Source organism: Camelus dromedarius, chromosome Y (assembly GCF_036321535.1).
Source record: "Camelus dromedarius isolate mCamDro1 chromosome Y, mCamDro1.pat, whole genome shotgun sequence".
NCBI classification, from domain to species: domain Eukaryota; kingdom Metazoa; phylum Chordata; class Mammalia; order Artiodactyla; family Camelidae; genus Camelus; species Camelus dromedarius.
In genome coordinates this window covers 13190562-13218098 of record NC_087473.1, presented here as the reverse complement: position 1 = coordinate 13218098, position 27537 = coordinate 13190562, and the positions used below count along the sequence as shown (strand labels likewise).

General features: G+C 67.7%; 3 protein-coding genes across 3 annotated transcripts; all 3 read left to right on the top strand.

Moving 5' to 3' along the window:
• Window positions 1-733: 733 nt before the first annotated feature.
• On the top strand, window positions 734-3207 carry LOC135320365 (uncharacterized). The gene is made up of 5 exons (XM_064483447.1): window positions 734-1156; window positions 1750-1897; window positions 2386-2445; window positions 2646-2757; window positions 2882-3207. The coding sequence occupies exons 1-5, from the start codon at window positions 738-740 to the stop codon at window positions 3205-3207; spliced, it is 1065 nt and encodes a 354-aa protein (XP_064339517.1). The 5' UTR covers window positions 734-737.
• Window positions 3208-9935: 6728 nt separating this feature from the next.
• LOC135320364 (uncharacterized) lies at window positions 9936-12450 on the top strand. Its single transcript, XM_064483445.1, has 5 exons — window positions 9936-10399; window positions 10993-11140; window positions 11629-11688; window positions 11889-12000; window positions 12125-12450. Exons 1-5 carry the CDS (start codon window positions 9978-9980, stop codon window positions 12448-12450), a joined length of 1068 nt encoding a protein of 355 aa, XP_064339515.1. The 5' UTR covers window positions 9936-9977.
• Window positions 12451-19177: 6727 nt separating this feature from the next.
• Window positions 19178-21692, top strand: LOC135320363 (uncharacterized). The gene is made up of 5 exons (XM_064483444.1): window positions 19178-19641; window positions 20235-20382; window positions 20871-20930; window positions 21131-21242; window positions 21367-21692. Exons 1-5 carry the CDS (start codon window positions 19220-19222, stop codon window positions 21690-21692), a joined length of 1068 nt encoding a protein of 355 aa, XP_064339514.1. The 5' UTR covers window positions 19178-19219.
• The last annotated feature ends 5845 nt before the right edge of the window (window positions 21693-27537 follow it).

Genomic DNA, 27537 nt, shown 5'->3' with positions numbered 1-27537 from the left:
GCAGCGCGCGGCCCAGGTGCCCCCTGGAAGCTGGGCAGGGAGCTGGGCTGAAAGCTGGGGCTGCGGAGGCCAGGCGGCCGGCCGGGTTCCCGGCCGGGGGGCGGGGCCTTGCAGGGTGACGCCCACTGGCCGCTCCCCGATTGGTCGGGAGGTGGGGCGAGCGGCCTGGGCCCGACTCGACTCGGGCCTCCTTCCAGCCAAGCTGCAAATTCCCACGGGCCTCGTGGGGCGTGGCGGGGATGGGGTACGAGGCCATGCCCATGCGCCCCAGCTGCCAGGGGGCCGCACAGCAGGCCGCCGGGTCCGGGCGGCAGCGAGCCCTGGAAGACCCAAGCGCGGAGCGCCAGCGCCAGCGCCAGCGGCAGCGCCTGCGCGCGGGGACCTCGGCCGCTCGGCCGGCTCCTCCGGCCACGTGCTACGCCTCCACCTCCCGCTCCTTGTTCCTCGGCATTGGCAGCTGCGGCTCGCAGCTCAGGGCCAGGGCCACAGGGCCAGTGAGGCGGGGGCCCGGGGAAGGCGGGGCTCCCCAGGAATCCTGGGTGGCCTTAGCTGTGGGAGGGGGCCTTCAGGAGGCAGGGGCCCGCGGGCCTCCCGCTGCCATGGCAGGGCTGGGAACAGAGCAGGCACTAGCGGGTGGCAGGTGCGAGGAGGCCAGCAGCCTGAGGGTGGAGGCCGTGCGGGAGTGAGTGGCGGCGGCAGCGGCAGCAGCTGCATCGACAGAGGCGGAGGTTGTGGGCATGGGGGAGGCGTTGGCGCTGCTGGCGGACGACATGGAGGAGGTGGTGGCGGAGGAGGAGCAGGAGGAGCAGGAGCCGCGGGAGGAGGAGGAGGAGGAGGAGGTGCAGGCCAAGGAGCGGGAAGAGAAGCCCCGGAAGCAGGGGCGCGCAGAGCCAGGGAGCGGACCCCCGACCTCTCTGAGCCCGCTGGAGGCGCTGGGGGCCCTTCAGTTAGAGCAGAGCGCTGTGAACGCCCAAGCCAGCGGGGCCTACTTGCGGCTCAAGCGCAGGATCCGACGGAGGCGGGAGCCTCGTTTGGATCGAAGAAAAGCCATCATCCAGGACATCCCCGGCTTCTGGGCCAAACCTGTATACTTGCTGCTGCTGCTACTGCTGCTGCTGCTGCTGCTGCTGCTGCTGCTGTTGCTGCTGCTGCTGCTGTTGCTGCTGCTGCTGCTTGGGGCTGGCTGCTGCTGGAGGGCAGGAGGGGGCCGAGGAGGGGGAACAGGGCGAGAAGGAGGTTGGGACAGGGGGAGGAGGAGGGGAGGCGGCAACGGACTGGGGCCGGGGCCAGGGCCGGGGGTCTGGGTGCGGGGGCGCAGGGCAGGGTGGGGAGGGGAAGCAGGAGGAGAAAGAAGAGGAGGACTGGGAGCGGCGGAACAAGGGGCAGGAGGAAGCGAGGAAGGCGGGCGCCAAGGCCAAGGGAAGAGGCCTGAGAGTGGAGGCATGGAGGCCTGCAAGGGCACAGCATGAGGGCGCTGAGGGCCAAAGGCCAAACGTGCAGGCGTGGGAGCGCCAAATTTGGGTGGAACCTTCTGGCGTGGGGCCTGCAGGGGAAGCCTTGCTGGGGTCATGGGGCACACGGCAACAGTGGAAAGCACGCGCAGAGCCCCCAGCACCTTCCCCACAGAGCAGAGAGTGGAAGTGTGCAGTCTCCGGGGGAAATCCCAGGAGACCGGTGGGCGTGCAGGACCCATCCCAGTCAGCCAGAGGCTGTGGATATGTTGCCGCCACGTCCGTGCCAAGGACCCAGGTCGTCCGCGGCCAGGTGTGAGCTGCAAGAGGCCCCCGTCCCGGGCAAGACTACGGGACCCCAGACACGCCCTCGGGTGGGCTCCGAGCCCGGCCTCCACCGGGCCTTCTCGTGCAGGCAGAAGCACGTGCCCTCCCCGTTGCACCCTGTGAGTCCCCCGGAGCTGCAGACTTAGCCATACAGACAGACTCCTCTCACCGCAGAGGGCGGCTCAGAGGCCCGGGGCTTCCTGTCAGCACCCCTGGGGCGTCCCCTACTCAGAGGAGGCATGGGTCCACGGGGGCAGAGCACATCCCGACTCCGCCCGCGGTGACAAGCCTGCACCCAGCACACGCAGGCCAGCTGGAATGTCGGGGACGATCGAGGGAACAGGCGCTCCCCGAGGGGGTGCGGACAGCCCAAGATGCACGGGAAGGCCGGAACCCCGCCTCCACGTGCGTGTGAGACGGCAGGGCAGGGGCCGAGGAGGTCGGAGGTGTGGGGCGATGGGGTGGGCAGCAGTGCGCGCCCGGAGTCCCGGCAGATCGCCTGTCTGGTCTCTTCCTTTCGCCCCAGCCTGGCTGTGTTGGCTGTGGCTCTTCCAGCCGTAACACGTGAAGGCTCCTTGACCTACTGAAGATTGTGAATCATCCCCAGCTGTCGGCCTTGATCAGTGACCGAGACGAAGGTGTGCGGAGCTACATGATCCAGCTGGAGGTCAGGCCGGGCAGACGGAGGCCACGGTGGGGGGTGGGGGGTGGGGGATGGGGGATGCGGGGCGGAGGGGGCCGGGTGTCCCCGAGGGCTGGGTGTGAGCAGCGGGAGAGCGGAAGGGGAAGTGGTTCATCCCTGCCGGGCAGGCCAGCTCAGGTGGCCGGGACGAGAGTTCACTCTTCTCCTGCTGTTGGGCGTGGCAGGCGCAGGAACTGGGCCGCCCCGAGTACCGCTGCAGACTGATGTTCTTTTTCCGGAGCAAGCCCTACTTGTGCAACCAAGTGATCCTTAAGGAGTATCACCTTAGCTTCGCAGGTAGGTGGGCTGTCCCGGGATGGGGGAAGGGAGCGGAGCGGGGCGGGGCGGGGCGGGGTGTGCCCCGGAGGCCTTGGACGCTGGGCCAGGGCGATCCCTCCCCGTATCCCCACTCTTCCTCTAGGCTATAGGGCGTATAGTTCCACTCCAGTCCAGTGGTTCTGGGATTACGAACGGGGAGCCCCCAGCCGCAGGCAGGACACCGTCAGTCTTCACTTCCTCAACTGGTTGTCAGGCCACAAGTGCCCCGGGTCTAACGGGATTGCTGAGGTGGGGGTCCCTCGGGGCCTGGTCGGAAATGGCGACGTCGGCGGTGGCCAGCTGCTCGGGGAAGGGGTGTGGGCCCTGTCCCGACCTGCCCGTTCCCTCTGCCAGATCATCGGCGAGGACCTGTGGCCCAACCCCCTGCGCTGCTACCCGAGGGAGCAAGGCGCCGGGAGAGGTAACTGAGAGGGGGACACGTCCCTGAGGAGCCCGGGGGGCTGGGGGTGTTGGTGAAGAGTGTTTCCCGGACCCTTTCCCAATCGGGGAGAGGCAGGCTGAGAGAAGCCTGGGAGCGGGGCGACCCCAGGCCGCCCAGGGAGCGGGCGCGAGGGTGAGCCAGGGGCCCGGAGGACCCAGGCGCACGCGCAGAGCACCGAAGCTTTCAGCTTTCGGTGAACGTCCCAGGGGTGTCCGAGAAAGGAGCGGGCCTCCTCAGGCACCCTCATGTGCGTCGGCACTTCCTGGCTTCGGCCCTCCCTGGGGCCTCGTCCGACTGCCTCCGCGTTTGGGATCAGCTGGGCCCCTCCGTCCGCCCCCGGCCGCATGGCCAAGGCCTCCAGACGCTGAGGAGGTGGGCTCCCGGGTCGCGTCCCGTCCCTCTCCTGGGCTGGTTCTCCCAGTCTTCCCTGAATGTCCAGGCGCATCCCTTAGCGACCTGGCTCCACCCGGACGGCCCTGGAAAGGGCCGCAGGCTGGCTGGTGGCCAGCGGGGAGGCGCCGGGGAGAAAGGGCGGGGCGTGCTGCCTGTTGTGCGCCATCTCTCCGGTTGTCTGTTGGACACAGGCCGCTTCAGCTACGCCTTGTGTTGTTCCCGAGCGTGTCCGTGTCGTTCTGTGCACGCGTGCCCGCGAGCAGGCTTTCTCACGCGTCGGTGGTCCTGCAGAGCTGGCGGTGAAGGCGACGGAGCAGGCGAGTTCGGCCGAGTAGAAGGAGAGCCCGGAGGCGCGTGCAGACGCGGGAGGCCGGCGGCCGGGGTCTGGGGCAACGGAGAGGAACGAGGAAAGGATCGCCAGTGGAGGTTGCAGAGGGTGGGCAGCACGTACCCGGAATGAGGCCGAGAGAGACATCAACAAGCTAACGAGTGCTCCTGTCTTGCTCCCGTCCTGTGTGATTGTTCGCGGGTCGCCGATTGGCGATGTTCCGGCCCAGTCCGGTGGGGCTTTTGAACCGGCTGCCCGTGTGTGGCAGAGAGGCGGTCCTGAGGAAGTGGAGGACGTGGGAAGGGCAGGACTCGGCTGCTGCTCCGGGGAGGCCAGGTTGCCTCCGAACAGGGCAGGGTCTCGGAGCAGGAAGCAACGAAAGAGACAGGCTGGTGCGCTGGGGACCTGTTGCGTGGGCCGGGGAAGGAGACGGGGACCGGTGCTGGCGGGTAGGGGCCTCGTGGCCCGCTGTGGCTTGGGTTCAGTGTTCACTCTGCTCGCGGAGCCTCACTCAGCCCCCTCCGTCTGGGGTGTGCGCCAGCCGTCGGCCCCACGCCAGACGGGCGACTTCTTAAGCCGAGGGTCCCTGTTCACCCCCAGGCGCCCCAGGAGGCAGGCTGTGAGTGTGGAATCCTTCCGGGCATGACCCCGCTCAGCCCTGGCTGGGTGGGGCGGTGCAGGGGTCCAAGCAAGTGTGAGGGAAAGGCGGGCGTGAGCTGCGGCTGTGGCCCCGTGCCGGCGCGTGAGGCTGTGCGGGTGAGGGAGCAGGGGAGCAGGCGGGCAAGGGTGCCGGGCTGTTTGCGGGCGGGGGCTGGGCGGGAGCGGAAAAGACCGGCGCCTCCGGGGGCTGGGGCAGCAGCGAGATTGCTGGCTTTCAGGCTCCGGGGTCTTGGGGAGGAGAGGAAGTGGCAGACAGGAGCCCCTTCCCCCTGCTGGAAAGGCCTCCCGGGGCGTGAGCGCCTTCCTTTCCCTGGGGTCTCCTCGTGGGGCGCAACAGTCCGAGGGGCGAAGGTCAGGGGGCGGGGCCGCAGGGCCCGCGCCGCCCCAGACCGGCAGTGTGCCGCCTCCCCTCTCTCCCACGCCGGCGTTGCGCCGTGGCGGGCTGTGCCGCTCTTCAGGCTGTGTGACACGTAGGCCGAAAGCTTCTACCCGAGTCTGCGCTGGCTAGCTAAGGGGCCCGAACGTTCAGAGTAACTCACGCTTCTCCTCGGGACACAGTCCCTGCGGCTCTGTCCTGGTCAGGGAACTGCCAGCCACACATCCCTCCAACACACAGCCCCGAGCTGCCTGGGCATCAGGCCACCGGAAGGGGACAGTCCTGGTGCAGACAGATCTTGGGCAAGGGGCCTGTGGGAGGGATGGCGGCAGGCGGTGGGGGGCTGTGTGTGTTGGGGGGGTGGCGAGTGGGCAGGTCTGGGGTGGGGGGCGGGACGAGACGGGATGGGGAGGGCAGTCGGTGGCCAGCACCCGGCGGGGTCCTTCCCGAGGGGACAGCCGCTTTCCGGAGACACCTGAGGTCCCCGCACAAAGCTAGGCACCGTCTGTGGGACAGCCGGGCCTGGGAGAGCGCGGTGCGTGCCCCCTCTCTCCCTCCCGGTCCCTTGCAGTTTGGCCGCGTGGTGAGCATCTCTGTCCCCGACGACACCCCACAGCGCCCCTGCTTTGCCGCACTTTGGGGGTGTGCTTGACCGACTGCCCCAGCAGAACGTTTCACGGTCGTGGAGGGTTGCGGTGGGAGGTTCATGGATCCCAGCCCTCCCTGGCCTCCCAGCGGCACCGGCTGTCCGCTACCAGCTGCGGCCTGTCGGGTTTGGGGACCCGAAGGCCGGAGAGCCTCCGTGTACAATCGTAGGGTGGCAGAGGTCCCCTCTTGTCCCGCTCGGGCTGCTGCTGTCCTCGCCCCTTCCCCAGGTCAGTGCCTAGGTTCCCCTGCTCTGAAGGCACGAGGGCAGCTGCGTTGCAGGGACCCTGCGGCTGGGGCCCAGAGGGAGGGCTGAGGCGGCCGTGGTGGGCGCCCCGCAGGGCCGCGGCCCCTCAGGCCTCTAGGCCTGGCCAGGGCTCTTGAGAAGGACCTGCCAAAGGGGAGAGACTCGAGGAATGATTGGGCAGGGTTCTCACAAGGCTCGCTCGACCTTTGCCGCCCCAAGCGCCCGTAGGCGCCACGGCTGGGGTCGGGTCCGGCCTGCCCTGCAGTGGAGGCGGGGAACGTGTCGAGCCGGCAACGGGTAGGGGAGGAAGGCTTACAGGCAGCCGGCCCCCGTAGGCTCGGGTGCCGTGGCCGGGCCTTGCGGTCCAACCTGGAGGACGCGACGCGGCTTAAGTGGGATTCTTCCTGGGGCTCGGACAAAGCTCAGACGGACGTGGGAACTGGCCATGCCTGCTGGGGCATTTCACTCGGGCCCTTACCTTCAGGTGTTGTCCCACGGTGGAGGACCCACATCCTCCGTGCCGCCCCTGCGGGTACCAGGGCACCCGGGCAGTCCCAGGCGCGACGACATGTCCGGCGCTGGTCTCCCTCATCGATGGAAGTGCGCACGGGCAGGCTCCCACTGTCGCAGGACGGGTCGGGCGTACGGACGTTGGCCAGGGGCTTGCTGGTGTCCTGCGTGGAAAGGCAGTTTCTGGGTGGGCCTTGCCCGTCTTGCTCCCCTCTTGCCGCGGATGCATCTGTGTCTGTTTGTCTGACTGTGGCCGGGAGCCCCCCTGTCAGGTGCCCCGGCTCCCTGCCCTCCATCACGCCTCACATGCACGCACGTCCGTGTGCGGCTGGCGCCTTGCACGTCTCTGGCCTGTGATGCTGCGGCCCGTCCTCCGCTCTTGTCACAGGCGACCCGCGAGAGGTCTGGGCCAGGGGGCGCCGACGGGTCACCGCCCGTCTTAAGTCGGCCCCTTGGATGTGGCCTGGCCCACCCGTGACCTGGAGCGTGTGGCCTGAGGGACGTGTAGGCCACGAGGGATACCTGAGCCGTGGGCGTGGCCAGCAGAGAAGGATCCAGAGAGGCCGAACGGTAGCCCTGACATTTACAAAGCCCCTGAGGCCCCTGAGTGGTAGCCAGGGCTCCGGGCACACGAAAAGGCATGCTGCCTTCCGCCCCAGGGAGGCACGATCTCTGGTCCCAGGGCCTGCAAGATTCCCGAGGTGGCTCTGCGCGTGAGTGTGCGTGCGAGCGTGCGTGTCTGTGAGTGAGTGCGCGCCTGCCCGTGTGTGTCGCGGCAGGCTCTGCGGCAGACGGCAGGACGGGAAGGGCGGCCACCTGACCCTTCCCTGCTCGGCTTCACTGGCTTCTTCCTTCAGACAGGCGGTGATCCCCACATTCTTAAGGACCTTGTGTGGGACGCTTCGGCAAGACAGCTTACACTTGGCCCTCTTGTGCTACAGGAAGACAGCTCTTGCAAAGAGCCCTGGCTGCCAGGGGCCTCCGAAGGCCGTGTGAGAGGCAACAAGAAGGCAGTTCAGGGCAGACACGTGCTCGTGCAGAGCAAAGGAGGGCACGAGCATCTCGCTGGGAAGCTCACTGGGGGCACTGGAGCGCCCGGGACATCGGCAGGAAGGGACAGGTGAGCTCCAAGACGGCTAGGCCCCAGACAGCTTGAGATTCCTCTCCGCTTGGTGAGAGAGGACCAAGGGAAATGACGTCGTGCCTGTGTGCTTCCCGCGGTCCGGCAGTCAAAGGCAGCTGGGAGAGAAGCCAACCCAGGCGGGCGGAAGGCAGCAATATCCGGGGAGAGAACAAGGACTCACACGACGGGCTGCGGGAGCGGGGCGAGAGGGGCGCAGGTAAAAAATCCTTTCTCCTGGAAACACAGACGGCGGGCAGCGTGTAGACGTATAGGTCTGCACGCGTGCAGGTGTGCCTCCGCTCGTGCGTGTGCGTGTGCGTGTGCGTGTCTGGTGAGGAGGCCTGAGAGTGGGGCTCGAAGGCAGGCGTGCGTGCACGGACCCTGAAAACGTGACAGGCTTTCGAAACGGACGTCGACTCTGGGCCAGCTGGAATCACCGGGCTGCCAGAAGAGGCAGTGGGGAAGTCCCGTGCTTTCTGGAGAGACAGGGAAGGTGCGAAGGACGCAGGAAATAGGATAGGGCAGATTGCTTGCCGCGTGCGGAAGACCAGGGCCCCCCGCCCCCGCCCCCGCCCCCAGAGCGACAACCGCCTTTGAACCTTGAGCTCCTTGGCGGCGGCACACGCGTCCTGTCCTCCCTCCGAGTAGGCCGACAGGAAACACCTTGCCTTGCTTGTTTGGTAAGGTTCGGGAGGCCGACCAGCAGCGCTGCATTAGCAAGTGGCACACACTGGCTTTGTCGGCGAGAAAGGCTGCAGTGAAGGCGAAGGCTGGGACGGGTGCTCATCTGGAGGCTGGGCGAGAGCGGAACCACCTCCAAGGGCGTTCACACTGCGGGCAGAAGTCACTTCCTTCCGTCTGCGGCGCTGAAGGCGTGCCGTGCGGTGGCCGCCGACCCGGGTGGCGTCCTAAACACCTTACTGTCTGGGCTGCCAAACACCACTGTTCGGGGCGGGGTGGAGGGTGGGGGGGGGGGTGGGTCCAGCGTGCCGGCAAACCGCGTCGTCCCTCTGCCTGTCTCTCTCTGCACAGGCTGGCCAGGGCTTCGTCTTGCGCAGTGTCGGGCGATCCCGGCGGCGACGGATGCCGGTCACCTTTGCTGGCTGGGAGAAAGGCACGGCCTGGCCTCTCTAGCACAGGAAGGGCCGTCGTGCAATGGTGTGGACACGCCCACGTCCAGACTGTGGGGTTCCGCTGGCCCGGGCGGAGAGGTCTTCTATTTCCGGGCAGGGTAGCTTTCTGAAAGCCATTATGTGTCTGTGGGAGCTAACAGAGATCCCGGGAACGGGAGGGGAGGGGGCGAGGGAGGGAGGGAGAGAGCGGAAGCGGAGACACTCACACGCACACCCACCCACACACGCACGGCCACACGCAGAGAGGCGCAGAGACACACAGAGAGAGACGCGGGAGAGTCACAGCAAGGGGGAGACAGGGAGAGAGAGCGAAGACAAAGAGAACACGCTGCTGCATGGCTTTTGTCCCCTAGAGCAGAGCAGTTCAACTCTGACAGACACTGGCTGGAAGCAAAGTACCCGGGCTGTCTTTCCCTCTGGAGCTTAGCAGATTTCCCAGGGGGTGAAGGGGCCGCGTGAAACCGGAGTGACAGGTGGTCGGGGGTGGGGTTGGGGGTGGGGTGGGGAGGTGGGGGGCACGTGGTGGGAGGTGACAGAAACCGAAGAGGTGTCAGCGGGCCGCCGGGCAGTGCCAGAGAGATGCAAGGCCGGAGGCCTCCCTGGAGGCAGCGCGCGGCCCAGGTGCCCCCTGGAAGCTGGGCAGGGAGCTGGGCTGAAAGCTGGGGCTGCGGAGGCCAGGCGGCCGGCCGGGTTCCCGGCCGGGGGGCGGGGCCTTGCAGGGTGACGCCCACTGGCCGCTCCCCGATTGGTCGGGAGGTGGGGCGAGCGGCCTGGGCCCGACTCGACTCGGGCCTCCTTCCAGCCAAGCTGCAAATTCCCACGGGCCTCGTGGGGCGTGGCGGGGATGGGGTACGAGGCCATGCCCATGCGCCCCAGCTGCCAGGGGGCCGCACAGCAGGCCGCCGGGTCCGGGCGGCAGCGAGCCCTGGAAGACCCAAGCGCGGAGCGCCAGCGCCAGCGCCAGCGGCAGCGCCTGCGCGCGGGGACCTCGGCCGCTCGGCCGGCTCCTCCGGCCACGTGCTACGCCTCCACCTCCCGCTCCTTGTTCCTCGGCATTGGCAGCTGCGGCTCGCAGCTCAGGGCCAGGGCCACAGGGCCAGTGAGGCGGGGGCCCGGGGAAGGCGGGGCTCCCCAGGAATCCTGGGTGGCCTTAGCTGTGGGAGGGGGCCTTCAGGAGGCAGGGGCCCGCGGGCCTCCCGCTGCCATGGCAGGGCTGGGAACAGAGCAGGCACTAGCGGGTGGCAGGTGCGAGGAGGCCAGCAGCCTGAGGGTGGAGGCCGTGCGGGAGTGAGCGGCGGCGGCAGCGGCAGCAGCTGCATCGACAGAGGCGGAGGTTGTGGGCATGGGGGAGGCGTTGGCGCTGCTGGCGGACGACATGGAGGAGGTGGTGGCGGAGGAGGAGCAGGAGGAGCAGGAGCCGCGGGAGGAGGAGGAGGAGGAGGAGGTGCAGGCCAAGGAGCGGGAAGAGAAGCCCCGGAAGCAGGGGCGCGCAGAGCCAGGGAGCGGACCCCCGACCTCTCTGAGCCCGCTGGAGGCGCTGGGGGCCCTTCAGTTAGAGCAGAGCGCTGTGAACGCCCAAGCCAGCGGGGCCTACTTGCGGCTCAAGCGCAGGATCCGACGGAGGCGGGAGCCTCGTTTGGATCGAAGAAAAGCCATCATCCAGGACATCCCCGGCTTCTGGGCCAAACCTGTATACTTGCTGCTGCTGCTACTGCTGCTGCTGCTGCTGCTGCTGCTGCTGCTGCTGTTGCTGCTGCTGCTGCTGTTGCTGCTGCTGCTGCTTGGGGCTGGCTGCTGCTGGAGGGCAGGAGGGGGCCGAGGAGGGGGAACAGGGCGAGAAGGAGGTTGGGACAGGGGGAGGAGGAGGGGAGGCGGCAACGGACTGGGGCCGGGGCCAGGGCCGGGGGTCTGGGTGCGGGGGCGCAGGGCAGGGTGGGGAGGGGAAGCAGGAGGAGAAAGAAGAGGAGGACTGGGAGCGGCGGAACAAGGGGCAGGAGGAAGCGAGGAAGGCGGGCGCCAAGGCCAAGGGAAGAGGCCTGAGAGTGGAGGCATGGAGGCCTGCAAGGGCACAGCATGAGGGCGCTGAGGGCCAAAGGCCAAACGTGCAGGCGTGGGAGCGCCAAATTTGGGTGGAACCTTCTGGCGTGGGGCCTGCAGGGGAAGCCTTCCTGGGGTCATGGGGCACACGGCAACAGTGGAAAGCACGCGCAGAGCCCCCAGCACCTTCCCCACAGAGCAGAGAGTGGAAGTGTGCAGTCTCCGGGGGAAATCCCAGGAGACCGGTGGGCGTGCAGGACCCATCCCAGTCAGCCAGAGGCTGTGGATATGTTGCCGCCACGTCCGTGCCAAGGACCCAGGTCGTCCGCGGCCAGGTGTGAGCTGCAAGAGGCCCCCGTCCCGGGCAAGACTACGGGACCCCAGACACGCCCTCGGGTGGGCTCCGAGCCCGGCCTCCACCGGGCCTTCTCGTGCAGGCAGAAGCACGTGCCCTCCCCGTTGCACCCTGTGAGTCCCCCGGAGCTGCAGACTTAGCCATACAGACAGACTCCTCTCACCGCAGAGGGCGGCTCAGAGGCCCGGGGCTTCCTGTCAGCACCCCTGGGGCGTCCCCTACTCAGAGGAGGCATGGGTCCACGGGGGCAGAGCACATCCCGACTCCGCCCGCGGTGACAAGCCTGCACCCAGCACACGCAGGCCAGCTGGAATGTCGGGGACGATCGAGGGAACAGGCGCTCCCCGAGGGGGTGCGGACAGCCCAAGATGCACGGGAAGGCCGGAACCCCGCCTCCACGTGCGTGTGAGACGGCAGGGCAGGGGCCGAGGAGGTCGGAGGTGTGGGGCGATGGGGTGGGCAGCAGTGCGCGCCCGGAGTCCCGGCAGATCGCCTGTCTGGTCTCTTCCTTTCGCCCCAGCCTGGCTGTGTTGGCTGTGGCTCTTCCAGCCGTAACACGTGAAGGCTCCTTGACCTACTGAAGATTGTGAATCATCCCCAGCTGTCGGCCTTGATCAGTGACCGAGACGAAGGTGTGCGGAGCTACATGATCCAGCTGGAGGTCAGGCCGGGCAGACGGAGGCCACGGTGGGGGGTGGGGGGTGGGGGATGGGGGATGCGGGGCGGAGGGGGCCGGGTGTCCCCGAGGGCTGGGTGTGAGCAGCGGGAGAGCGGAAGGGGAAGTGGTTCATCCCTGCCGGGCAGGCCAGCTCAGGTGGCCGGGACGAGAGTTCACTCTTCTCCTGCTGTTGGGCGTGGCAGGCGCAGGAACTGGGCCGCCCCGAGTACCGCTGCAGACTGATGTTCTTTTTCCGGAGCAAGCCCTACTTGTGCAACCAAGTGATCCTTAAGGAGTATCACCTTAGCTTCGCAGGTAGGTGGGCTGTCCCGGGATGGGGGAAGGGAGCGGAGCGGGGCGGGGCGGGGCGGGGTGTGCCCCGGAGGCCTTGGACGCTGGGCCAGGGCGATCCCTCCCCGTATCCCCACTCTTCCTCTAGGCTATAGGGCGTATAGTTCCACTCCAGTCCAGTGGTTCTGGGATTACGAACGGGGAGCCCCCAGCCGCAGGCAGGACACCGTCAGTCTTCACTTCCTCAACTGGTTGTCAGGCCACAAGTGCCCCGGGTCTAACGGGATTGCTGAGGTGGGGGTCCCTCGGGGCCTGGTCGGAAATGGCGACGTCGGCGGTGGCCAGCTGCTCGGGGAAGGGGTGTGGGCCCTGTCCCGACCTGCCCGTTCCCTCTGCCAGATCATCGGCGAGGACCTGTGGCCCAACCCCCTGCGCTGCTACCCGAGGGAGCAAGGCGCCGGGAGAGGTAACTGAGAGGGGGACACGTCCCTGAGGAGCCCGGGGGGCTGGGGGTGTTGGTGAAGAGTGTTTCCCGGACCCTTTCCCAATCGGGGAGAGGCAGGCTGAGAGAAGCCTGGGAGCGGGGCGACCCCAGGCCGCCCAGGGAGCGGGCGCGAGGGTGAGCCAGGGGCCCGGAGGACCCAGGCGCACGCGCAGAGCACCGAAGCTTTCAGCTTTCGGTGAACGTCCCAGGGGTGTCCGAGAAAGGAGCGGGCCTCCTCAGGCACCCTCATGTGCGTCGGCACTTCCTGGCTTCGGCCCTCCCTGGGGCCTCGTCCGACTGCCTCCGCGTTTGGGATCAGCTGGGCCCCTCCGTCCGCCCCCGGCCGCATGGCCAAGGCCTCCAGACGCTGAGGAGGTGGGCTCCCGGGTCGCGTCCCGTCCCTCTCCTGGGCTGGTTCTCCCAGTCTTCCCTGAATGTCCAGGCGCATCCCTTAGCGACCTGGCTCCACCCGGACGGCCCTGGAAAGGGCCGCAGGCTGGCTGGTGGCCAGCGGGGAGGCGCCGGGGAGAAAGGGCGGGGCGTGCTGCCTGTTGTGCGCCATCTCTCCGGTTGTCTGTTGGACACAGGCCGCTTCAGCTACGCCTTGTGTTGTTCCCGAGCGTGTCCGTGTCGTTCTGTGCACGCGTGCCCGCGAGCAGGCTTTCTCACGCGTCGGTGGTCCTGCAGAGCTGGCGGTGAAGGCGACGGAGCAGGCGAGTTCGGCCGAGTAGAAGGAGAGCCCGGAGGCGCGTGCAGACGCGGGAGGCCGGCGGCCGGGGTCTGGGGCAACGGAGAGGAACGAGGAAAGGATCGCCAGTGGAGGTTGCAGAGGGTGGGCAGCACGTACCCGGAATGAGGCCGAGAGAGACATCAACAAGCTAACGAGTGCTCCTGTCTTGCTCCCGTCCTGTGTGATTGTTCGCGGGTCGCCGATTGGCGATGTTCCGGCCCAGTCCGGTGGGGCTTTTGAACCGGCTGCCCGTGTGTGGCAGAGAGGCGGTCCTGAGGAAGTGGAGGACGTGGGAAGGGCAGGACTCGGCTGCTGCTCCGGGGAGGCCAGGTTGCCTCCGAACAGGGCAGGGTCTCGGAGCAGGAAGCAACGAAAGAGACAGGCTGGTGCGCTGGGGACCTGTTGCGTGGGCCGGGGAAGGAGACGGGGACCGGTGCTGGCGGGTAGGGGCCTCGTGGCCCGCTGTGGCTTGGGTTCAGTGTTCACTCTGCTCGCGGAGCCTCACTCAGCCCCCTCCGTCTGGGGTGTGCGCCAGCCGTCGGCCCCACGCCAGACGGGCGACTTCTTAAGCCGAGGGTCCCTGTTCACCCCCAGGCGCCCCAGGAGGCAGGCTGTGAGTGTGGAATCCTTCCGGGCATGACCCCGCTCAGCCCTGGCTGGGTGGGGCGGTGCAGGGGTCCAAGCAAGTGTGAGGGAAAGGCGGGCGTGAGCTGCGGCTGTGGCCCCGTGCCGGCGCGTGAGGCTGTGCGGGTGAGGGAGCAGGGGAGCAGGCGGGCAAGGGTGCCGGGCTGTTTGCGGGCGGGGGCTGGGCGGGAGCGGAAAAGACCGGCGCCTCCGGGGGCTGGGGCAGCAGCGAGATTGCTGGCTTTCAGGCTCCGGGGTCTTGGGGAGGAGAGGAAGTGGCAGACAGGAGCCCCTTCCCCCTGCTGGAAAGGCCTCCCGGGGCGTGAGCGCCTTCCTTTCCCTGGGGTCTCCTCGTGGGGCGCAACAGTCCGAGGGGCGAAGGTCAGGGGGCGGGGCCGCAGGGCCCGCGCCGCCCCAGACCGGCAGTGTGCCGCCTCCCCTCTCTCCCACGCCGGCGTTGCGCCGTGGCGGGCTGTGCCGCTCTTCAGGCTGTGTGACACGTAGGCCGAAAGCTTCTACCCGAGTCTGCGCTGGCTAGCTAAGGGGCCCGAACGTTCAGAGTAACTCACGCTTCTCCTCGGGACACAGTCCCTGCGGCTCTGTCCTGGTCAGGGAACTGCCAGCCACACATCCCTCCAACACACAGCCCCGAGCTGCCTGGGCATCAGGCCACCGGAAGGGGACAGTCCTGGTGCAGACAGATCTTGGGCAAGGGGCCTGTGGGAGGGATGGCGGCAGGCGGTGGGGGGCTGTGTGTGTTGGGGGGGTGGCGAGTGGGCAGGTCTGGGGTGGGGGGCGGGACGAGACGGGATGGGGAGGGCAGTCGGTGGCCAGCACCCGGCGGGGTCCTTCCCGAGGGGACAGCCGCTTTCCGGAGACACCTGAGGTCCCCGCACAAAGCTAGGCACCGTCTGTGGGACAGCCGGGCCTGGGAGAGCGCGGTGCGTGCCCCCTCTCTCCCTCCCGGTCCCTTGCAGTTTGGCCGCGTGGTGAGCATCTCTGTCCCCGACGACACCCCACAGCGCCCCTGCTTTGCCGCACTTTGGGGGTGTGCTTGACCGACTGCCCCAGCAGAACGTTTCACGGTCGTGGAGGGTTGCGGTGGGAGGTTCATGGATCCCAGCCCTCCCTGGCCTCCCAGCGGCACCGGCTGTCCGCTACCAGCTGCGGCCTGTCGGGTTTGGGGACCCGAAGGCCGGAGAGCCTCCGTGTACAATCGTAGGGTGGCAGAGGTCCCCTCTTGTCCCGCTCGGGCTGCTGCTGTCCTCGCCCCTTCCCCAGGTCAGTGCCTAGGTTCCCCTGCTCTGAAGGCACGAGGGCAGCTGCGTTGCAGGGACCCTGCGGCTGGGGCCCAGAGGGAGGGCTGAGGCGGCCGTGGTGGGCGCCCCGCAGGGCCGCGGCCCCTCAGGCCTCTAGGCCTGGCCAGGGCTCTTGAGAAGGACCTGCCAAAGGGGAGAGACTCGAGGAATGATTGGGCAGGGTTCTCACAAGGCTCGCTCGACCTTTGCCGCCCCAAGCGCCCGTAGGCGCCACGGCTGGGGTCGGGTCCGGCCTGCCCTGCAGTGGAGGCGGGGAACGTGTCGAGCCGGCAACGGGTAGGGGAGGAAGGCTTACAGGCAGCCGGCCCCCGTAGGCTCGGGTGCCGTGGCCGGGCCTTGCGGTCCAACCTGGAGGACGCGACGCGGCTTAAGTGGGATTCTTCCTGGGGCTCGGACAAAGCTCAGACGGACGTGGGAACTGGCCATGCCTGCTGGGGCATTTCACTCGGGCCCTTACCTTCAGGTGTTGTCCCACGGTGGAGGACCCACATCCTCCGTGCCGCCCCTGCGGGTACCAGGGCACCCGGGCAGTCCCAGGCGCGACGACATGTCCGGCGCTGGTCTCCCTCATCGATGGAAGTGCGCACGGGCAGGCTCCCACTGTCGCAGGACGGGTCGGGCGTACGGACGTTGGCCAGGGGCTTGCTGGTGTCCTGCGTGGAAAGGCAGTTTCTGGGTGGGCCTTGCCCGTCTTGCTCCCCTCTTGCCGCGGATGCATCTGTGTCTGTTTGTCTGACTGTGGCCGGGAGCCCCCCTGTCAGGTGCCCCGGCTCCCTGCCCTCCATCACGCCTCACATGCACGCACGTCCGTGTGCGGCTGGCGCCTTGCACGTCTCTGGCCTGTGATGCTGCGGCCCGTCCTCCGCTCTTGTCACAGGCGACCCGCGAGAGGTCTGGGCCAGGGGGCGCCGACGGGTCACCGCCCGTCTTAAGTCGGCCCCTTGGATGTGGCCTGGCCCACCCGTGACCTGGAGCGTGTGGCCTGAGGGACGTGTAGGCCACGAGGGATACCTGAGCCGTGGGCGTGGCCAGCAGAGAAGGATCCAGAGAGGCCGAACGGTAGCCCTGACATTTACAAAGCCCCTGAGGCCCCTGAGTGGTAGCCAGGGCTCCGGGCACACGAAAAGGCATGCTGCCTTCCGCCCCAGGGAGGCACGATCTCTGGTCCCAGGGCCTGCAAGATTCCCGAGGTGGCTCTGCGCGTGAGTGTGCGTGCGAGCGTGCGTGTCTGTGAGTGAGTGCGCGCCTGCCCGTGTGTGTCGCGGCAGGCTCTGCGGCAGACGGCAGGACGGGAAGGGCGGCCACCTGACCCTTCCCTGCTCGGCTTCACTGGCTTCTTCCTTCAGACAGGCGGTGATCCCCACATTCTTAAGGACCTTGTGTGGGACGCTTCGGCAAGACAGCTTACACTTGGCCCTCTTGTGCTACAGGAAGACAGCTCTTGCAAAGAGCCCTGGCTGCCAGGGGCCTCCGAAGGCCGTGTGAGAGGCAACAAGAAGGCAGTTCAGGGCAGACACGTGCTCGTGCAGAGCAAAGGAGGGCACGAGCATCTCGCTGGGAAGCTCACTGGGGGCACTGGAGCGCCCGGGACATCGGCAGGAAGGGACAGGTGAGCTCCAAGACGGCTAGGCCCCAGACAGCTTGAGATTCCTCTCCGCTTGGTGAGAGAGGACCAAGGGAAATGACGTCGTGCCTGTGTGCTTCCCGCGGTCCGGCAGTCAAAGGCAGCTGGGAGAGAAGCCAACCCAGGCGGGCGGAAGGCAGCAATATCCGGGGAGAGAACAAGGACTCACACGACGGGCTGCGGGAGCGGGGCGAGAGGGGCGCAGGTAAAAAATCCTTTCTCCTGGAAACACAGACGGCGGGCAGCGTGTAGACGTATAGGTCTGCACGCGTGCAGGTGTGCCTCCGCTCGTGCGTGTGCGTGTGCGTGTGCGTGTCTGGTGAGGAGGCCTGAGAGTGGGGCTCGAAGGCAGGCGTGCGTGCACGGACCCTGAAAACGTGACAGGCTTTCGAAACGGACGTCGACTCTGGGCCAGCTGGAATCACCGGGCTGCCAGAAGAGGCAGTGGGGAAGTCCCGTGCTTTCTGGAGAGACAGGGAAGGTGCGAAGGACGCAGGAAATAGGATAGGGCAGATTGCTTGCCGCGTGCGGAAGACCAGGGCCCCCCGCCCCCGCCCCCGCCCCCAGAGCGACAACCACCTTTGAACCTTGAGCTCCTTGGCGGCGGCACACGCGTCCTGTCCTCCCTCCGAGTAGGCCGACAGGAAACACCTTGCCTTGCTTGTTTGGTAAGGTTCGGGAGGCCGACCAGCAGCGCTGCATTAGCAAGTGGCACACACTGGCTTTGTCGGCGAGAAAGGCTGCAGTGAAGGCGAAGGCTGGGACGGGTGCTCATCTGGAGGCTGGGCGAGAGCGGAACCACCTCCAAGGGTGTTCACACTGCGGGCAGAAGTCACTTCCTTCCGTCTGCGGCGCTGAAGGCGTGCCGTGCGGTGGCCGCCGACCCGGGTGGCGTCCTAAACACCTTACTGTCTGGGCTGCCAAACACCACTGTTCGGGGCGGGGTGGAGGGTGGGGGGGGGGTGGGTCCAGCGTGCCGGCAAACCGCGTCGTCCCTCTGCCTGTCTCTCTCTGCACAGGCTGGCCAGGGCTTCGTCTTGCGCAGTGTCGGGCGATCCCGGCGGCGACGGATGCCGGTCACCTTTGCTGGCTGGGAGAAAGGCACGGCCTGGCCTCTCTAGCACAGGAAGGGCCGTCGTGCAATGGTGTGGACACGCCCACGTCCAGACTGTGGGGTTCCGCTGGCCCGGGCGGAGAGGTCTTCTATTTCCGGGCAGGGTAGCTTTCTGAAAGCCATTATGTGTCTGTGGGAGCTAACAGAGATCCCGGGAACGGGAGGGGAGGGGGCGAGGGAGGGAGGGAGAGAGCGGAAGCGGAGACACTCACACGCACACCCACCCACACACGCACGGCCACACGCAGAGAGGCGCAGAGACACACAGAGAGAGACGCGGGAGAGTCACAGCAAGGGGGAGACAGGGAGAGAGAGCGAAGACAAAGAGAACACGCTGCTGCATGGCTTTTGTCCCCTAGAGCAGAGCAGTTCAACTCTGACAGACACTGGCTGGAAGCAAAGTACCCGGGCTGTCTTTCCCTCTGGAGCTTAGCAGATTTCCCAGGGGGTGAAGGGGCCGCGTGAAACCGGAGTGACAGGTGGTCGGGGGTGGGGTTGGGGGTGGGGTGGGGAGGTGGGGGGCACGTGGTGGGAGGTGACAGAAACCGAAGAGGTGTCAGCGGGCCGCCGGGCAGTGCCAGAGAGATGCAAGGCCGGAGGCCTCCCTGGAGGCAGCGCGCGGCCCAGGTGCCCCCTGGAAGCTGGGCAGGGAGCTGGGCTGAAAGCTGGGGCTGCGGAGGCCAGGCGGCCGGCCGGGTTCCCGGCCGGGGGGCGGGGCCTTGCAGGGTGACGCCCACTGGCCGCTCCCCGATTGGTCGGGAGGTGGGGCGAGCGGCCTGGGCCCGACTCGACTCGGGCCTCCTTCCAGCCAAGCTGCAAATTCCCACGGGCCTCGTGGGGCGTGGCGGGGATGGGGTACGAGGCCATGCCCATGCGCCCCAGCTGCCAGGGGGCCGCACAGCAGGCCGCCGGGTCCGGGCGGCAGCGAGCCCTGGAAGACCCAAGCGCGGAGCGCCAGCGCCAGCGCCAGCGGCAGCGCCTGCGCGCGGGGACCTCGGCCGCTCGGCCGGCTCCTCCGGCCACGTGCTACGCCTCCACCTCCCGCTCCTTGTTCCTCGGCATTGGCAGCTGCGGCTCGCAGCTCAGGGCCAGGGCCACAGGGCCAGTGAGGCGGGGGCCCGGGGAAGGCGGGGCTCCCCAGGAATCCTGGGTGGCCTTAGCTGTGGGAGGGGGCCTTCAGGAGGCAGGGGCCCGCGGGCCTCCCGCTGCCATGGCAGGGCTGGGAACAGAGCAGGCACTAGCGGGTGGCAGGTGCGAGGAGGCCAGCAGCCTGAGGGTGGAGGCCGTGCGGGAGTGAGCGGCGGCGGCAGCGGCAGCAGCTGCATCGACAGAGGCGGAGGTTGTGGGCATGGGGGAGGCGTTGGCGCTGCTGGCGGACGACATGGAGGAGGTGGTGGCGGAGGAGGAGCAGGAGGAGCAGGAGCCGCGGGAGGAGGAGGAGGAGGAGGAGGTGCAGGCCAAGGAGCGGGAAGAGAAGCCCCGGAAGCAGGGGCGCGCAGAGCCAGGGAGCGGACCCCCGACCTCTCTGAGCCCGCTGGAGGCGCTGGGGGCCCTTCAGTTAGAGCAGAGCGCTGTGAACGCCCAAGCCAGCGGGGCCTACTTGCGGCTCAAGCGCAGGATCCGACGGAGGCGGGAGCCTCGTTTGGATCGAAGAAAAGCCATCATCCAGGACATCCCCGGCTTCTGGGCCAAACCTGTATACTTGCTGCTGCTGCTACTGCTGCTGCTGCTGCTGCTGCTGCTGCTGCTGCTGTTGCTGCTGCTGCTGCTGTTGCTGCTGCTGCTGCTTGGGGCTGGCTGCTGCTGGAGGGCAGGAGGGGGCCGAGGAGGGGGAACAGGGCGAGAAGGAGGTTGGGACAGGGGGAGGAGGAGGGGAGGCGGCAACGGACTGGGGCCGGGGCCAGGGCCGGGGGTCTGGGTGCGGGGGCGCAGGGCAGGGTGGGGAGGGGAAGCAGGAGGAGAAAGAAGAGGAGGACTGGGAGCGGCGGAACAAGGGGCAGGAGGAAGCGAGGAAGGCGGGCGCCAAGGCCAAGGGAAGAGGCCTGAGAGTGGAGGCATGGAGGCCTGCAAGGGCACAGCATGAGGGCGCTGAGGGCCAAAGGCCAAACGTGCAGGCGTGGGAGCGCCAAATTTGGGTGGAACCTTCTGGCGTGGGGCCTGCAGGGGAAGCCTTGCTGGGGTCATGGGGCACACGGCAACAGTGGAAAGCACGCGCAGAGCCCCCAGCACCTTCCCCACAGAGCAGAGAGTGGAAGTGTGCAGTCTCCGGGGGAAATCCCAGGAGACCGGTGGGCGTGCAGGACCCATCCCAGTCAGCCAGAGGCTGTGGATATGTTGCCGCCACGTCCGTGCCAAGGACCCAGGTCGTCCGCGGCCAGGTGTGAGCTGCAAGAGGCCCCCGTCCCGGGCAAGACTACGGGACCCCAGACACGCCCTCGGGTGGGCTCCGAGCCCGGCCTCCACCGGGCCTTCTCGTGCAGGCAGAAGCACGTGCCCTCCCCGTTGCACCCTGTGAGTCCCCCGGAGCTGCAGACTTAGCCATACAGACAGACTCCTCTCACCGCAGAGGGCGGCTCAGAGGCCCGGGGCTTCCTGTCAGCACCCCTGGGGCGTCCCCTACTCAGAGGAGGCATGGGTCCACGGGGGCAGAGCACATCCCGACTCCGCCCGCGGTGACAAGCCTGCACCCAGCACACGCAGGCCAGCTGGAATGTCGGGGACGATCGAGGGAACAGGCGCTCCCCGAGGGGGTGCGGACAGCCCAAGATGCACGGGAAGGCCGGAACCCCGCCTCCACGTGCGTGTGAGACGGCAGGGCAGGGGCCGAGGAGGTCGGAGGTGTGGGGCGATGGGGTGGGCAGCAGTGCGCGCCCGGAGTCCCGGCAGATCGCCTGTCTGGTCTCTTCCTTTCGCCCCAGCCTGGCTGTGTTGGCTGTGGCTCTTCCAGCCGTAACACGTGAAGGCTCCTTGACCTACTGAAGATTGTGAATCATCCCCAGCTGTCGGCCTTGATCAGTGACCGAGACGAAGGTGTGCGGAGCTACATGATCCAGCTGGAGGTCAGGCCGGGCAGACGGAGGCCACGGTGGGGGGTGGGGGGTGGGGGATGGGGGATGCGGGGCGGAGGGGGCCGGGTGTCCCCGAGGGCTGGGTGTGAGCAGCGGGAGAGCGGAAGGGGAAGTGGTTCATCCCTGCCGGGCAGGCCAGCTCAGGTGGCCGGGACGAGAGTTCACTCTTCTCCTGCTGTTGGGCGTGGCAGGCGCAGGAACTGGGCCGCCCCGAGTACCGCTGCAGACTGATGTTCTTTTTCCGGAGCAAGCCCTACTTGTGCAACCAAGTGATCCTTAAGGAGTATCACCTTAGCTTCGCAGGTAGGTGGGCTGTCCCGGGATGGGGGAAGGGAGCGGAGCGGGGCGGGGCGGGGCGGGGTGTGCCCCGGAGGCCTTGGACGCTGGGCCAGGGCGATCCCTCCCCGTATCCCCACTCTTCCTCTAGGCTATAGGGCGTATAGTTCCACTCCAGTCCAGTGGTTCTGGGATTACGAACGGGGAGCCCCCAGCCGCAGGCAGGACACCGTCAGTCTTCACTTCCTCAACTGGTTGTCAGGCCACAAGTGCCCCGGGTCTAACGGGATTGCTGAGGTGGGGGTCCCTCGGGGCCTGGTCGGAAATGGCGACGTCGGCGGTGGCCAGCTGCTCGGGGAAGGGGTGTGGGCCCTGTCCCGACCTGCCCGTTCCCTCTGCCAGATCATCGGCGAGGACCTGTGGCCCAACCCCCTGCGCTGCTACCCGAGGGAGCAAGGCGCCGGGAGAGGTAACTGAGAGGGGGACACGTCCCTGAGGAGCCCGGGGGGCTGGGGGTGTTGGTGAAGAGTGTTTCCCGGACCCTTTCCCAATCGGGGAGAGGCAGGCTGAGAGAAGCCTGGGAGCGGGGCGACCCCAGGCCGCCCAGGGAGCGGGCGCGAGGGTGAGCCAGGGGCCCGGAGGACCCAGGCGCACGCGCAGAGCACCGAAGCTTTCAGCTTTCGGTGAACGTCCCAGGGGTGTCCGAGAAAGGAGCGGGCCTCCTCAGGCACCCTCATGTGCGTCGGCACTTCCTGGCTTCGGCCCTCCCTGGGGCCTCGTCCGACTGCCTCCGCGTTTGGGATCAGCTGGGCCCCTCCGTCCGCCCCCGGCCGCATGGCCAAGGCCTCCAGACGCTGAGGAGGTGGGCTCCCGGGTCGCGTCCCGTCCCTCTCCTGGGCTGGTTCTCCCAGTCTTCCCTGAATGTCCAGGCGCATCCCTTAGCGACCTGGCTCCACCCGGACGGCCCTGGAAAGGGCCGCAGGCTGGCTGGTGGCCAGCGGGGAGGCGCCGGGGAGAAAGGGCGGGGCGTGCTGCCTGTTGTGCGCCATCTCTCCGGTTGTCTGTTGGACACAGGCCGCTTCAGCTACGCCTTGTGTTGTTCCCGAGCGTGTCCGTGTCGTTCTGTGCACGCGTGCCCGCGAGCAGGCTTTCTCACGCGTCGGTGGTCCTGCAGAGCTGGCGGTGAAGGCGACGGAGCAGGCGAGTTCGGCCGAGTAGAAGGAGAGCCCGGAGGCGCGTGCAGACGCGGGAGGCCGGCGGCCGGGGTCTGGGGCAACGGAGAGGAACGAGGAAAGGATCGCCAGTGGAGGTTGCAGAGGGTGGGCAGCACGTACCCGGAATGAGGCCGAGAGAGACATCAACAAGCTAACGAGTGCTCCTGTCTTGCTCCCGTCCTGTGTGATTGTTCGCGGGTCGCCGATTGGCGATGTTCCGGCCCAGTCCGGTGGGGCTTTTGAACCGGCTGCCCGTGTGTGGCAGAGAGGCGGTCCTGAGGAAGTGGAGGACGTGGGAAGGGCAGGACTCGGCTGCTGCTCCGGGGAGGCCAGGTTGCCTCCGAACAGGGCAGGGTCTCGGAGCAGGAAGCAACGAAAGAGACAGGCTGGTGCGCTGGGGACCTGTTGCGTGGGCCGGGGAAGGAGACGGGGACCGGTGCTGGCGGGTAGGGGCCTCGTGGCCCGCTGTGGCTTGGGTTCAGTGTTCACTCTGCTCGCGGAGCCTCACTCAGCCCCCTCCGTCTGGGGTGTGCGCCAGCCGTCGGCCCCACGCCAGACGGGCGACTTCTTAAGCCGAGGGTCCCTGTTCACCCCCAGGCGCCCCAGGAGGCAGGCTGTGAGTGTGGAATCCTTCCGGGCATGACCCCGCTCAGCCCTGGCTGGGTGGGGCGGTGCAGGGGTCCAAGCAAGTGTGAGGGAAAGGCGGGCGTGAGCTGCGGCTGTGGCCCCGTGCCGGCGCGTGAGGCTGTGCGGGTGAGGGAGCAGGGGAGCAGGCGGGCAAGGGTGCCGGGCTGTTTGCGGGCGGGGGCTGGGCGGGAGCGGAAAAGACCGGCGCCTCCGGGGGCTGGGGCAGCAGCGAGATTGCTGGCTTTCAGGCTCCGGGGTCTTGGGGAGGAGAGGAAGTGGCAGACAGGAGCCCCTTCCCCCTGCTGGAAAGGCCTCCCGGGGCGTGAGCGCCTTCCTTTCCCTGGGGTCTCCTCGTGGGGCGCAACAGTCCGAGGGGCGAAGGTCAGGGGGCGGGGCCGCAGGGCCCGCGCCGCCCCAGACCGGCAGTGTGCCGCCTCCCCTCTCTCCCACGCCGGCGTTGCGCCGTGGCGGGCTGTGCCGCTCTTCAGGCTGTGTGACACGTAGGCCGAAAGCTTCTACCCGAGTCTGCGCTGGCTAGCTAAGGGGCCCGAACGTTCAGAGTAACTCACGCTTCTCCTCGGGACACAGTCCCTGCGGCTCTGTCCTGGTCAGGGAACTGCCAGCCACACATCCCTCCAACACACAGCCCCGAGCTGCCTGGGCATCAGGCCACCGGAAGGGGACAGTCCTGGTGCAGACAGATCTTGGGCAAGGGGCCTGTGGGAGGGATGGCGGCAGGCGGTGGGGGGCTGTGTGTGTTGGGGGGGTGGCGAGTGGGCAGGTCTGGGGTGGGGGGCGGGACGAGACGGGATGGGGAGGGCAGTCGGTGGCCAGCACCCGGCGGGGTCCTTCCCGAGGGGACAGCCGCTTTCCGGAGACACCTGAGGTCCCCGCACAAAGCTAGGCACCGTCTGTGGGACAGCCGGGCCTGGGAGAGCGCGGTGCGTGCCCCCTCTCTCCCTCCCGGTCCCTTGCAGTTTGGCCGCGTGGTGAGCATCTCTGTCCCCGACGACACCCCACAGCGCCCCTGCTTTGCCGCACTTTGGGGGTGTGCTTGACCGACTGCCCCAGCAGAACGTTTCACGGTCGTGGAGGGTTGCGGTGGGAGGTTCATGGATCCCAGCCCTCCCTGGCCTCCCAGCGGCACCGGCTGTCCGCTACCAGCTGCGGCCTGTCGGGTTTGGGGACCCGAAGGCCGGAGAGCCTCCGTGTACAATCGTAGGGTGGCAGAGGTCCCCTCTTGTCCCGCTCGGGCTGCTGCTGTCCTCGCCCCTTCCCCAGGTCAGTGCCTAGGTTCCCCTGCTCTGAAGGCACGAGGGCAGCTGCGTTGCAGGGACCCTGCGGCTGGGGCCCAGAGGGAGGGCTGAGGCGGCCGTGGTGGGCGCCCCGCAGGGCCGCGGCCCCTCAGGCCTCTAGGCCTGGCCAGGGCTCTTGAGAAGGACCTGCCAAAGGGGAGAGACTCGAGGAATGATTGGGCAGGGTTCTCACAAGGCTCGCTCGACCTTTGCCGCCCCAAGCGCCCGTAGGCGCCACGGCTGGGGTCGGGTCCGGCCTGCCCTGCAGTGGAGGCGGGGAACGTGTCGAGCCGGCAACGGGTAGGGGAGGAAGGCTTACAGGCAGCCGGCCCCCGTAGGCTCGGGTGCCGTGGCCGGGCCTTGCGGTCCAACCTGGAGGACGCGACGCGGCTTAAGTGGGATTCTTCCTGGGGCTCGGACAAAGCTCAGACGGACGTGGGAACTGGCCATGCCTGCTGGGGCATTTCACTCGGGCCCTTACCTTCAGGTGTTGTCCCACGGTGGAGGACCCACATCCTCCGTGCCGCCCCTGCGGGTACCAGGGCACCCGGGCAGTCCCAGGCGCGACGACATGTCCGGCGCTGGTCTCCCTCATCGATGGAAGTGCGCACGGGCAGGCTCCCACTGTCGCAGGACGGGTCGGGCGTACGGACGTTGGCCAGGGGCTTGCTGGTGTCCTGCGTGGAAAGGCAGTTTCTGGGTGGGCCTTGCCCGTCTTGCTCCCCTCTTGCCGCGGATGCATCTGTGTCTGTTTGTCTGACTGTGGCCGGGAGCCCCCCTGTCAGGTGCCCCGGCTCCCTGCCCTCCATCACGCCTCACATGCACGCACGTCCGTGTGCGGCTGGCGCCTTGCACGTCTCTGGCCTGTGATGCTGCGGCCCGTCCTCCGCTCTTGTCACAGGCGACCCGCGAGAGGTCTGGGCCAGGGGGCGCCGACGGGTCACCGCCCGTCTTAAGTCGGCCCCTTGGATGTGGCCTGGCCCACCCGTGACCTGGAGCGTGTGGCCTGAGGGACGTGTAGGCCACGAGGGATACCTGAGCCGTGGGCGTGGCCAGCAGAGAAGGATCCAGAGAGGCCGAACGGTAGCCCTGACATTTACAAAGCCCCTGAGGCCCCTGAGTGGTAGCCAGGGCTCCGGGCACACGAAAAGGCATGCTGCCTTCCGCCCCAGGGAGGCACGATCTCTGGTCCCAGGGCCTGCAAGATTCCCGAGGTGGCTCTGCGCGTGAGTGTGCGTGCGAGCGTGCGTGTCTGTGAGTGAGTGCGCGCCTGCCCGTGTGTGTCGCGGCAGGCTCTGCGGCAGACGGCAGGACGGGAAGGGCGGCCACCTGACCCTTCCCTGCTCGGCTTCACTGGCTTCTTCCTTCAGACAGGCGGTGATCCCCACATTCTTAAGGACCTTGTGTGGGACGCTTCGGCAAGACAGCTTACACTTGGCCCTCTTGTGCTACAGGAAGACAGCTCTTGCAAAGAGCCCTGGCTGCCAGGGGCCTCCGAAGGCCGTGTGAGAGGCAACAAGAAGGCAGTTCAGGGCAGACACGTGCTCGTGCAGAGCAAAGGAGGGCACGAGCATCTCGCTGGGAAGCTCACTGGGGGCACTGGAGCGCCCGGGACATCGGCAGGAAGGGACAGGTGAGCTCCAAGACGGCTAGGCCCCAGACAGCTTGAGATTCCTCTCCGCTTGGTGAGAGAGGACCAAGGGAAATGACGTCGTGCCTGTGTGCTTCCCGCGGTCCGGCAGTCAAAGGCAGCTGGGAGAGAAGCCAACCCAGGCGGGCGGAAGGCAGCAATATCCGGGGAGAGAACAAGGACTCACACGACGGGCTGCGGGAGCGGGGCGAGAGGGGCGCAGGTAAAAAATCCTTTCTCCTGGAAACACAGACGGCGGGCAGCGTGTAGACGTATAGGTCTGCACGCGTGCAGGTGTGCCTCCGCTCGTGCGTGTGCGTGTGCGTGTGCGTGTCTGGTGAGGAGGCCTGAGAGTGGGGCTCGAAGGCAGGCGTGCGTGCACGGACCCTGAAAACGTGACAGGCTTTCGAAACGGACGTCGACTCTGGGCCAGCTGGAATCACCGGGCTGCCAGAAGAGGCAGTGGGGAAGTCCCGTGCTTTCTGGAGAGACAGGGAAGGTGCGAAGGACGCAGGAAATAGGATAGGGCAGATTGCTTGCCGCGTGCGGAAGACCAGGGCCCCCCGCCCCCGCCCCCGCCCCCAGAGCGACAACCACCTTTGAACCTTGAGCTCCTTGGCGGCGGCACACGCGTCCTGTCCTCCCTCCGAGTAGGCCGACAGGAAACACCTTGCCTTGCTTGTTTGGTAAGGTTCGGGAGGCCGACCAGCAGCGCTGCATTAGCAAGTGGCACACACTGGCTTTGTCGGCGAGAAAGGCTGCAGTGAAGGCGAAGGCTGGGACGGGTGCTCATCTGGAGGCTGGGCGAGAGCGGAACCACCTCCAAGGGCGTTCACACTGCGGGCAGAAGTCACTTCCTTCCGTCTGCGGCGCTGAAGGCGTGCCGTGCGGTGGCCGCCGACCCGGGTGGCGTCCTAAACACCTTACTGTCTGGGCTGCCAAACACCACTGTTCGGGGCGGGGTGGAGGGTGGGGGGGGGGGGTGGGTCCAGCGTGCCGGCAAACCGCGTCGTCCCTCTGCCTGTCTCTCTCTGCACAGGCTGGCCAGGGCTTCGTCTTGCGCAGTGTCGGGCGATCCCGGCGGCGACGGATGCCGGTCACCTTTGCTGGCTGGGAGAAAGGCACGGCCTGGCCTCTCTAGCACAGGAAGGGCCGTCGTGCAATGGTGTGGACACGCCCACGTCCAGACTGTGGGGTTCCGCTGGCCCGGGCGGAGAGGTCTTCTATTTCCGGGCAGGGTAGCTTTCTGAAAGCCATTATGTGTCTGTGGGAGCTAACAGAGATCCCGGGAACGGGAGGGGAGGGGGCGAGGGAGGGAGGGAGAGAGCGGAAGCGGAGACACTCACACGCACACCCACCCACACACGCACGGCCACACGCAGAGAGGCGCAGAGACACACAGAGAGAGACGCGGGAGAGTCACAGCAAGGGGGAGACAGGGAGAGAGAGCGAAGACAAAGAGAACACGCTGCTGCATGGCTTTTGTCCCCTAGAGCAGAGCAGTTCAACTCTGACAGACACTGGCTGGAAGCAAAGTACACGCAGCGCTCGACTGT